The sequence below is a fragment of the Pituophis catenifer genome, unplaced genomic scaffold (genome assembly GCF_029215685.1).
Source record: "Pituophis catenifer annectens isolate HBS135680 unplaced genomic scaffold, rPitCat1.0.hap2 SCAF_9, whole genome shotgun sequence".
Lineage (NCBI taxonomy): Eukaryota > Metazoa > Chordata > Lepidosauria > Squamata > Colubridae > Pituophis > Pituophis catenifer.
The window spans coordinates 12,475,999-12,488,199 of record NW_027256889.1 but is presented as its reverse complement, the minus strand read 5'-3'; the positions used below and the strand labels follow the sequence as shown (position 1 = coordinate 12,488,199).

General features: G+C 41.6%; 1 protein-coding gene across 1 annotated transcript in view; it reads left to right on the top strand.

Annotated features, from left to right (window-relative positions):
* Nucleotides 1-2,958: 2,958 nt before the first annotated feature.
* The window catches only part of SERINC2 (serine incorporator 2), a 36,694-nt gene continuing 27,451 nt past the window's right edge, over nucleotides 2,959-12,201 (top strand). Inside the window, exon 1 of the mRNA XM_070949294.1 lies at nucleotides 2,959-3,095. Coding sequence (XP_070805395.1) covers nucleotides 3,057-3,095 — 39 coding nt within the window. The 5' untranslated portion in view covers nucleotides 2,959-3,056. The remainder of the gene's footprint in view (nucleotides 3,096-12,201) is intronic.

Below are 12,201 nucleotides of genomic sequence, written 5' to 3'. Positions count from 1 at the left end.
GCAACAGGAGATTAATTCAATATATGATCACAGCAGTGAGATTACTGTATGCCCAGAAAGATTTGAGACTATCCACTCCGGAGGGATGGTTGATGAAGTTGACAGATTTTACTGAAATGAATACATTGACTTCTTGGATTAGAGAATTTAGTAGTGACTGGAAGCCTTTTGTGATTTTGTGTGTGTGTAAAAATAAAGAATGAACTTTTGACTTATGGTTCTGATGATTAGAAAGGATAGATTATAGAAAGAAGAGAGTCAGGATGTAACTTTAGAAAGAGATAACATACATGCACTTATTTCATACTATATAGTGTGTGTGTGTGTGTATGTATGTATGTGTATGTATGTTTATTTATATGTTAGTATATATATATTATATAGTACATATATATGTATATATGTGTGTGTATAGATATGTGTGTGTGTATATATTATTTTTATTTTATTTTTATTAATCATATTTCTATGCCGTCCAGTCTCCGAGGACTCTGGGCAGCTTACACCAATAGACAGTATACTAAATAGCATATTGCCCCCAACAATCTGGGTCCTCATTTTACCCACCTCGGAAGGATGGAAGGCTGAGTCAACCTTGAGCCGCTGAGATTTGATCTGCTGATCTGCTGAGCTAGCAGTCAGCTGAAGTAGCTGCTGTACTGCACTCTAACCACTGCGCCACTTCGGCTCGTATACACACACACACACACACACACACACACACACACACACACACACACACACATATATATATGTATGTATTACAAACTATTCTAAAAATACGAGTTCCAGGTATATTAGTAAAGAAAGAAGCAGACATCCTGCGAGCTCCGGAACTTAAAATTTTAAAATAATTAAAATGTTATTTTATTAAGCTTTTGTCAGCTATCTGCATCGTCAGAGTTTTAGACTACCATCTCTGCCTTTATATGCCATTAATCAATTTGGCCATTGTACGTGTAATAGGCCCTTCCAGCCGTCTCCCACTTATAATTAGCTGTGTTGTTTTTTGCTGTCGTCATGCTGGATGATGGAGGCTTAATTCCTACTGTTTCCTCCATAAGCAAGCTGGGAGGGAGGAAACAGTAGGAATTAAACCTCCATCATCCAGCATGACAGCAAAAACACCACAGCTAATTACAAGTGGAAGACATATATATATATATATATGTGTGTGTGTGTGTGTGTGTGTGTGTGTGTGTGTGTGTGTATACACACATACATACCATATTTTCCCGAAAATAAGACCGTCTTATATTTTTTTGAACCCCAAAATAAGTGCTTGGCCTTATTTTCGGGGAGGTCTTATCATTTTGGGGCATGTGGAGCAAGATGGGGCTCTCTTGCCATCTTACCTGATTTCTAGCTCTGTCTCCCTAACCCTAACCAGAGGAAATGGCGGGGACCGGCCGCACATGTGGTTAAATATTTTCGGGGAGGGCATATTTTCAGGCAGGGCTTAGTTTGGGGGGGGGGTTATTTTAGTGCATGTGCTCAAAAGCCCGATTGGGCTTATTATCTGGGGAGGTCTTATTTTCAGGGAAACAGGATATATGTATGTATCAGTGGTGGGTTGCCCCCGGTTCGCACCGGTTCTATAGAACCGGTAGTAAAACTGGTGGGAGGCTCCACCCACCAATCCCAACATCATCAGAATGCTTCTGTGCATGCGCAGAAGAGAGCATGCGCGGCCCTGTTGCAAACCGGTAGTAAAGGTAAGTAGAACCCACCCAGTGGTGGGATTCAGCCAGTTCGCATCACTTCGGGAGAACCGGTTGTTAATTTGCTGAGCAGTTTGGCAAACTGGTTGTTGGAAGAAATCATTAGGGCAGAGAACCGGTTGTTAAATTACTTGAGTTCCACCACTGAACCTACCCCTGGTATGTATGTATGTATATATGAAATACAGTGTATCTGCGTAAGCAGGGGGTTGGACTAGATGACCTCCAAGATCCCTTCCAACTGTTACTGTCATATGTGGGTTTTTTTTCCTGTATCCTGAAATGTAATATCATGCAGCATGATGTGTGAACCCTGCCAATCTGCAACAGAAGTTTGGGCAGAGTCAAACCCACTTTTCTACTTCCCAAATATTATTGTGATTCCATTATTTTTATAGAACATTTGTCCTATTTCTCCAGGATAAAATAGCACTTGCATCCTTCCTTATTTCGATCTACAGTAAAACAGGACAGGGAGACATCCAGGAGCCTCAAATCATCCCAGGATCTGTGTTTGTTATCTGCGGGTATCCTATTCTACACCACTCCTTCATGCAACGGATAGTCCAGTCTTTTAAAAAGCACGACTTCAAGACCCATGGTGCTAAAGACGGAGGGGGGAAATAAATCCCTGACGCGCTGGCGAAGAGCATCAATCCTGGTTATGGCTCTCTAAGCCAGGGGTCTATACCAGGGATCTTCAAAGTTGGCAACTTTAAGACTTGTGGACTTCAACTCCCAGAATTCTCCAGCCAGGCTGGCTGGAGAATTCTGGGAGTTGAAGTCCACAAGTCTTAAAGTTGCCAACTTTGAAGACCCCTGGTCTATACCAATCGCCACTCCCCCTCCCCTACAAATAAGGCGAGTCAAGTGACGTCACGCCTCCCACGTCTCTCGGACTGACAGGTCCACCTCAAAAAGCCTCCCAAAGCAGCCGAATCCTTCCCACCCCGCCTTCCACCTCAGGTTCGTCACGTGACCCCCAAACTCGCTTCATCACGAGCCCCGCCTCCTGGAAACCAGGTGCGCCGGACTCCTCGCCCAGCCGCCCCTCCCTCCCCGCCAGCAAGAGCCGAGCGGGGCGTGGCCAGAGAGTCTGAGGAAAGCAGCCTCGGGAGGAAAAAAAAAAAAAAAAAAAAAAGAGAGAGAGAGAGAGAGAGAGAGAGAGAGGGGAGGGGAGGGGAGGGGGGAGACGAAAGCAGCCGAAGATTGCCGAGTGGTTTCGGCAGGTCGCTCTTGGGGAGCCGAGCCGAGCCGAGCCGAGGAGTCGATCGCTTTTTGGGAACTGTTTGAGTTTGAGTTTGAGTTTGGCAGGCAGGGGGCTCCGGAGGCGACATGGGAGCGTGCCTGGGGATCTGCTCTTTGCTGAGCTGCGTGAGTGTCTCGTTTCCCGCGTGGGTGGGTGGGTGGGTGGGAAGCCTGACTTTCCCGAGGCTTTTTTTTTTGTTTGTTTCCCCGACTTGTCGTGGGGGATTGGCCCGGGGGGTGGGGGGGGGAGGGAAGGGGAAGGGGAAGGGGGGGAATCCGGGACTTGAGACCGACGCCATTCTCGCCCCCTGCCTTCCCCCCACCCCCCACCCCCGTTATTGAGGAACCCGCTTCTTTGGGAATCCGCTCCGATCCTGCCCGGGTTTACTGGGAAGCAGGCGAAAAGTTGACTTTTTTGCTTGCTTGGTTTCCCCCGTGGGAAAATCGCTCTTTGGCCCCCAATGTTTCCTACTCTCCCCCCCCCCACTCCCCACGCACTCTTTCGTTCACGCCCTACTGAGAAAGCTTGCGGGCTACTTTTAAGTATTGTCCATGACTACTTCAGCTTCAACCGCAACAACGCCAAGAGCGCACAATAGGTACGAACTCAAGGTAAACCGCTCCAAACTCGGTTGCAGCAAATAGGACTTCAGTAACCAGAGTGGTCAATGCCTGGAATGCACTACCTGACTTTGGGGGTTTCTTCCCCAAACTCTCCAAACTTTAACCTTAGACTGGCTACTGTTGACCTCGCCCCATTCCTAAGAGGTCTATGTAAGGGGCGTGCATAAGGGCGCCAGCGTGCCTCCCGTTCCTGTCCTAATATTCCTTTTTACTTACTCTTTTCATGTATTCAAATTATGTTTATATCTATAATCTTATAGGTGTTTGACAAATAAATAAAATAAAATAATAAAATATAATAAAATATGATAAAATAATAAAATATGATAAAAATAATAAAATAATAAAATAAAATATTCGGGTAACCCAAAGGAGGAAGTTCAACAGGTGTGGCTCTTATACAAACAGTCATTCCCCCGCCTCCCAGCACCGCTTGTCTGGGTTCCGTGGGTGGTAAGAAAAAGACTTGGGAGCTGAGCGATACTTCCTGGTTCCTTCCTTGAGTCTCGGGTTGGGGAAACTCGCAGGTTGTTCCCTCGCGGTTCAGCCGAGAGTTCCCAGTCTCCCCAAGGCTGGTGGACAGCTCCTTAGTTGTTGTTTCTTCTTCTTCTTCTTCTTCTTCTTCTTCTTCTTCTTCTTCTTCTTCTTCTTCTTCTTCTTCTTCTTCTTCTTCTTCTTCTTCTTCTTCTTCTTCTTCTTCTTCTTCTTCTTCTTCTTCTTCTTCTTCTTCTTCTTCTTCTTCTTCTTCTTCTTCTTTTGGATGGGGGGAAGGATGGACGAAAGGCTAGGTAGGTTCTCAAATTGGTCTCAACCAGAGTTGGCTTAATTGTAGTTTATTGAACCGAACCACAGTTGTAGGTTTACACATACAATCCTGTTCAACTCTCACCAAACATTTTAGAACTCAGGTGGTCAGATGGGAAGGAAATCTGTTCCTTTAGCTCTGGTTGTAAATAACAAGTATTGAGCTTGTGTCTATTTAGCTCTGGTTGTGATAACAATTAAATAACAATTTAATAACTGCTTAACTAATTCCCACAACAGTGTTAAATAATTTACTAAAACTGTATTACTATTATTATTCTCTTCCTTACTATCTCTTCCCACTTATTTCTATAACCATGTTGCTTGTATCTTTCAATTATATTGTTTTTAATTTGTTTCCTAGTATGATTTGATAGCTTATTAGTAAGTTTGACTACCACTAAGTGTTGTATCTTTTTATTCTTGATGAATGTATTTTATTCTCCTTATGTACACTGAGAGCATATACACCAAAGACAAATTCCTTGTGTGTCCAGTCACTCTTGGCCAATAAAGAATTCTATTCTATTCTATTCTAATATTAATATTTCACTGTTTTGGACCGTCTCTTTTGAACCCAAAGATGCCTTTGGATGTCCCGTTTTCTCAGTCCTCTTGCAGTGGTTGAGTTTTAAATTTAATGAGCTTCAGGGAAGATGTTACGATGGGCTACCTTGCCACTACAGTGTTATAAATTCCAAGGAAGCTGAAAATATTCAATGAATCTTTGAGAAAGTTGGTGTACAAGGAAGTTACACAGTAATCTTTTTCCTTCGGGTCAATAAGAGATGCCTGTGAGCGTTCTATTTTTATGCAGTGAGTCTTTCACAGATGTTTTGTGTTTTACTTCTCTAAAATTGGGACCAACAGACACAGGAAAGCTGCCACTTTTCACATCCTTCTGAAACACCTCCACCCCCACCAATGTATGGTACAAGAATGCTTTAAAAAAAAAAAGCCCTAATAACTGGGAAATGAAGTTTATGTCAACAGTAATCTTTGCAGTGATGTTGCTAGAAGATTTTTTTTTTGCAGGGTGTTTTCTGTGCCCTGGAAGTCATAACTGAGAATGGAATTGGGAAGGCGGGTATGAGGCAACACCATGTTACAAGGAGGTGGCTGGTCACACGTAGGGTATGACTTCACAGAAAGTCATCTGGGAGTGAACCAAATTGCAGTCAGTGGGATGGACCTCTGAATAAATGTGCTGTTGGCATTAAACTTTAAAAAGATTTAATTGGCGGGTGTTCCAAAGCTTTCAGCAGAAGCCCTTTTAAAGAAAACACAGCTGTTGCCAAGAATCTGACTATTAAAACTTTAATGAGAGAGAATCTCTCTGAGTGGCATTATATGTATATACATATGTGAGCCTGTTGGTGGTTGATTTATTATTACAGTGATAGTTTCAATTGCTTATTAGCAAGATTCATGTTTGTAGATTGTAAAACAGTATTGAGCTTGTGTCCATTTAGTTTTTAAATTTATACACTGCACTTTTTTAAAAAAACAATAAGAGCAGATAGTTTTTTTTAATCACACTTGTTCTTCCAAATCTTTTCTCCATAATAATCTTGTGAGGTAGGCTGGGTTGATAGAAAGTTTCAGTAGTTGAGAGTGGAACCTTTCCTTGAATCCTGTGGGAAGCGAAGAAATTCAAATCTTTCATTCTATGGATCCAGAACGAAGCAATGAAGTAGGAGGAAACTATTTTATGTCCTCCTATTAAAATCAATGGAGGGTAAAGTTTGTGAAAAGTTCTTAGGAATATATATATATATATATATATATATATATATATATATATATATATATTGTGCCTGCCTTTGAGACAATGTTGATTCCTGGCAACTGCCTGGACAAAAACCCTTGTTTTCTTGGCAAGATTTTCAGCAGTAGTTTGCCATTGTCTCCTTCCTAGGGCTGAGAGAAAGGCTGCTAGACCAAGATGGATGTTGCGCCTAAAGCAGGACTATAATTCATCTTCTCCTGGTTTCTAGCCTGATGCCTTAACCGCTACACCAAACTCGCTCAGAATATCTGTTAGCATTGGACAATTCAAGAGACAGAAATGTATTGGGCGATTTGAAAGTCTGGTGTGTTGCATAAAAATTGTGATGTGTAATGCGGTTAGTTAGGAAATGTAGGAAACTGTAAAGTTTCTATAAACGGTAACTCTGGACAGGGTTGTTGCTTGAACAAATCAGGATGTTGTATGTTTCCCCGGGTTAAGAAATACACTAAATTATGAATCAGGCAGTTGCATTGAAAGAGTTTGTAAAAGGAAAGGCAAGAAAAGGATATTGTTGCGATCCTATTACTATTTTCTGGACCTACTGTATGGAAACTTCAGGAAAAGAAACACATTGTTCCTAATTCTTGGAACACCAAGACAAAAACAATTTGCTGTTAAGTAGCAATGAAGTGGAATGCCACAACCTGGAGAACTTTTGAGAGTCAACTAAAGCATTTTTATCCACACTCTAGACAATGTTAAAAAAAAACTTTAAACTTTGGAAAAACAAAACTATACAAAAATACGAAATAAAACTAATAAAAATAAAAATAAAAGTGAAGCCCCATCTGTGGGATACAAGCAGCACATAAAGCCACACTCCTTCCAGTCCATGGAAAAACCTCTCTTCACGGAACCGGTCCCTGGTGCCTACCCTGTTTTCCCAAAAATAAGACCCAACTGGAAAATAAGTCCTAGCGTGATTTTTTTTTCAGGATGCTTGTAATATAAGCCCTACCCCCCAAAATAAGACCCAGTTAAGATTGTCAGCCAGATGGGTGCATTTAGTACCGTATTTCCCCCAAAATAAGACCTAACCAGAAAATAAGGGAGGCGGTGGCTCAGTGGCTAAGATGCTGAGCTGGTCGATCGAAAGGTCGGCAGTTCAGCAGTTTGAATCCCTAGTGCCACTAGTGAGCTCCCGTTACCTGTCCCAGCTTCTGCCAACCTAGCAGTTCGAAAGCACGTAAAAAATGCAAGTAGAAAAATAGGGACCACCTTTGGTGGGAAGGGAACAGCGTTCCGTGCGCCTTTGGCATTTAGTCATGCCGGCCACATGACCATGGAGACATCTTCGGACAGCGCTGGCTCTCTGGCTTTGAAACAGAGATGAGCACCACCTCCTAGAGTCGGGAACGACTAGCACATATGTGCGAGAGGAACCTTTACCTTTAACCAGAAAATAAGCCTTAATGCATCTTTTGGAGTAAAAATTAATATAAGACCAGGTCTTATTTTTGGGAAAACATGGTAATAGATTGGGGGCCACTGGTTTAAACAGAAGTAGAAAAAAAATTGGGGGGAAAAAGCAAATTAAAAGCATCTGAATTCTGGCTGTTTAGGAATACAACAACACAAGGCTGTGGGTCTAGGACACCTCGCCATGGCTGACTTGTCATAGCCCTCTCACCCTGGCCAACTCACCATTGGACAATTCACTCAAGTGGGATAAGTGAATTGCAGCGGGCCTTGTCTTGCATCAGATTTGAACCTTCTCAAGTTGGAAGTTCTTGAGACTGGGGTGAGCTGCAATTCTACTTGTCCGTCTCTTGAGTTATCTCGGGTTGAATTTTCCCGCTGCGAGTTATATTGTGGAAAGTTGTCCACGGTGAGTTGTTCTTCAGTGAGTTGGCCCCAGGAAGACAACCAGGGTGAGTTAGCCACAGTGAATTGTCCCCATTCTGTGGTCATGTTGTATGGTCCAAGTTGGAATATCTCAGAGGGAAATGTAAGTGCTGAAAGGACTGTATACACCAATTAGTATTTGCCAAGTATTTATTGACTCTGGATTTGTACTGCATCCAAGCTCTCAAAAGTGTCAAAACAGGAAAATGGCAGAGTACAAGCCGTGCTCCCTTTAATACCTGTTCTCCTAGAAAAGCTCCTGAAAAGGATTCGGACCCATTGAACTCTGCATTCACCCCTTACAAGTGGCATTACAAGGCTTTTAGCCACGTAATCCTGAGTCAGTTAAGTCTTGGTTTGTTTTTCAAGAATGTCACTCTGGATGCTTTAGAGAAGCGTGCCTAGGTCAAGCATACAAAGAAACAAAAAAGAAAAATCCCAGGATGGAACTAGGGCCAAGTGGCATTTTAGGCCACCCGTTTCTCACCTGGCCTTATTTTATTTCAGTAAAAAAACAAACAAACTTTTGTGCCTTTTCTCTGCAAAGCAAATGAATTCATTTGGATCAGAATGAAAGCAGCAATGACAAGTATAAAACACAGTAAAAGAGTATAGCAGTTTTAAAAAGTACATTGAACGGAAGGTGAGAGAAATAAAACTCCTAAAAGGGGTGAAATATATAAAATTTTAAATTCAATTATTAAAGTTTCCTTCATGCTCAATATCTTCTTCACATGTCATGGCCATGTTCATATGATAGGTTTATCTGGGATAACTGAAATATAGTTTTCCCAAGATTGCATGGGCCACTGAGTCCTACAAAATGGGATCATCTTGGTGGCACAGCGGACTAAAGTACTGTTAAATAGCACTTAGCTGCCAGCTGCCTGCAATTATTGAGAGTTCAAATCTCACCAGGCTCAAGGTTGACTCAGCCTTCCATCCTTCCGAGGTAGGTAAAATGAGGACCCCGGATTGTGGGGGCAATAAGCTGACTTTGTATAAAAAAGAACACCGCTTGGGGGGGGGGGGGGGGGCTGAAAGCCCTACTAAGCAGGTATATACAAAAGTATGAAGGCTATTGCTTAACACATTGTAAGCCGCCCTGAGTCTCCGGAGAAGGGTGGCATATAAATTGAACCAATAAATAAATAAATCATATAACATACTAGAGTGAAATCTGGATGGCTGGTATAAAGATATTTAAGAATAGCTCAATAAGTTGGCTGTGGCTTGTCATTTCTTTTGCATGAATGGTTTCCTGGCTTTATTTGTGTTATTTACTATTTATTCTAACTTCAGTTTTGTGACCACAGTCCTAGTTTGAATGACACATGAAGCTCATTCACAGCAGATACTGTTTCATCCATTTCCAGTTGTTCTTTTTGCAGACCCATGCCATGATGGGAATACTGTGTTGAATGATTCTCACTTTTGTATGCAAACGTTTGTTTTTTAAAGTCAGTACGGTACAAAATTGCTAGCCTTCAGCATGTGTACTCTGTGTTTGAACTAGCTAATATAGACTTTTTCACACGCTTAGAAACATTTGTACAAATGTTTAAGTGGTGTGGGAGTATTTTCTCTTGGGAATATGCAAGGCAGAATGAGTACGATGAGGAAACTTTAACTTTTAGGGACATTAACAAGATGTTTGTGTCTTGTTTGCCTTTACCATTCCAGACTAAAGCGAAAAGTTTGCCTTTAGACTGTTTCTAAAGACCTGTGCCCCCATCTGGAATTGGGGAACCATTGTACATGTATATACTGTTCTTTTCATCCCATCTAAGAACATACCAGGCAGAAAATCTAAATAAAAATAGGGTTGTTTTGCTGTGCTTTATTTATTTATTTATTTATTTTCATAAAAAAGTTTTTTTTATTTAAAAACAAACAAACAAACAATACATAATCAATCATTCAATATATCTTCTGAATACATCTTTTAAGTCTTCTTTTTGCTCCTCCAATATTTATCGTATCTTAATATTGTAAACAAACAAACAAACAATGCATAATCAATCATTCAATATATCTTCTGAATACATCTTTTAAATCTTCTTTTTACTCTTCCAATATGTATCATATCTTAATATTGTCATTCCCTTTATTATAACATTTCCCCCATTTTTCTTACTTCTCTATTAATACCTTAATCTATCTTTTAATTATATTAAAAATTAGACAACCATTTTATCCCCACATAACCTTCAACCCCCCCTCCCCACCCCCACCCCCGACTTCCCAGAGCAAAAACAGGGTATAGCATTAAACTAAACATAAGCTAAAATATACTAACTTGCTACAAGATTCAAAACTTCCTCACCCTCTTTAACTCCTCTTTTAAAAATTGTTCATCAGCCTCCCCTTTTAAAATTCTAATTTAAACATTTTAAAACTTTCTTTAAAGCATATATTTTTAAGAAAAAGAAAAAAAAATATTTTGCATCCATTCAATTTTAAATTAACCATTTTAGTACTTCATTAAGTTCTTTTTTCAAATTTATTATTAAGATCCTCCCCAAAAGAAATTAATCTTCAATTCTTCCTTTCTTTCTATATTTTTACCAATAAAAATAAAAGCTGTGCTTTATTTATTTAGCTACTGGCATGTTATGTGACTTATCCTGTGGAGTTACTGTTTAACCTGATTTATCTAGAGAGCATGGCTACGTATGCATTCTATGGCACTCCATGTACTTTTGATGCCAGTGAAACAATACCTGCATTGAATGTATGCAAAAGAGCCAAGGGGGGCTCCCCAGACCGGAATGGGACTTTTCGGCTTGAACCCTTCTCCTTGCCTGTTTCGCCTCAAGGTTTTTGCCTCTGGGTTATTAGCCACAAACTTTTCTCCTCCGCTGGCCCTCCACCAGTCTTTCGCCCTGGCAAAACGGCCACGGCCACTCCCTCCCAATGAACTCGATGTGCAGTTATTGTATCTGCCTTCTTTAGCCCGGGACCTACCCCACGTGCTGAGTTCCAGTAATGTCTTGCTCTAGAGAGCTTTTATATAAAATGTAGTTTAGCCCATCTAATGAGCATTCAGGTGGGGGAAATGAGTAATGAGTACTCAGGAAATACATCTGAAAGTATGTAGAGAGGAAGTGGCCATTGCAGACTCTTGCCTAGGAAAGCAAGCTGAGCAAAGCAATGTAGGTTGCTTTGGTTTTAGCGTAATATACTAAGTCAGGCCAACCTGATGTGGTGGCCTGACTTAGTGTATTACGAAGGGACGTGGTGGCTCAGTGGCTAAGACGTTGAGCCTGCCAATCGAAAGGTCGGCAGTTCAGTGGTTCAAATCCCTAGTGCCGCGTAATGGAGTGAGCTCCCGTTACTTGTCCCAGCTTCTGCCAACCTAGCAGTTCGAAAGCAGGTAAAAAATGCAAGTAGAAAAATAGGGACCACCTTTGGTGGGAAGGTAACAGCGTTCCATGCGCCTTTCGCGTTGACTCATGCCGGCCACATGACCACGGAGATGTCTTTGGATAGCGCTGGCTCTTTGGCTTTGAAATGGAAATGAGCACCACCCCCTAGAGTCGGGAATGATTAGCACATATGTGCGAGGGGAACCTTTACTCTACAGGCCAACCATTGCAGGTTACGAACCATAGGCTGTTCTTAGAATTATTGTGAACCCATTCAGTGGTTTATTGAGTAAGCCATAGTTGTCAGGCACGAACAACCACTTCCACACATGAAAAGTTCAATTAGCTACTTTATTGCTCCTGCCTATTTCACTGGATGTTTCATAGACAGATGGTTTGCACCCGGGCCAGACTAGATAAGGTCCATTCAAGGGGGGGTTGGATTTTGCCTTTTTATGCTTACGTAAAGATTCCAGACTAATCCCCCGCTTGACTCCTCACCTTGACTCAGCCAGTCTCTCTCCAACGTAAGTTAAAGTACAGGTAGTCATCAATTTAATGACCATTTGTGTGTTGGAATAACGGGCTGAAGGAGAGGGGGGGGGCTTTCTAAGGGGAATAAAAAGACATTCCAGCTCAGATCCGGTTTGGGGGAGGAAATGTCTGAGGTCAAACCCTTAGGTGTCCAACTGCTATTTCCCAAGGGAAGAGAGGCCATCTGGTGAGATTCTTGTAATACAGGTGACCAGCAATAAAGCAATAATACTTCATTCAGTGAATACTCTATTCACTGAATGAT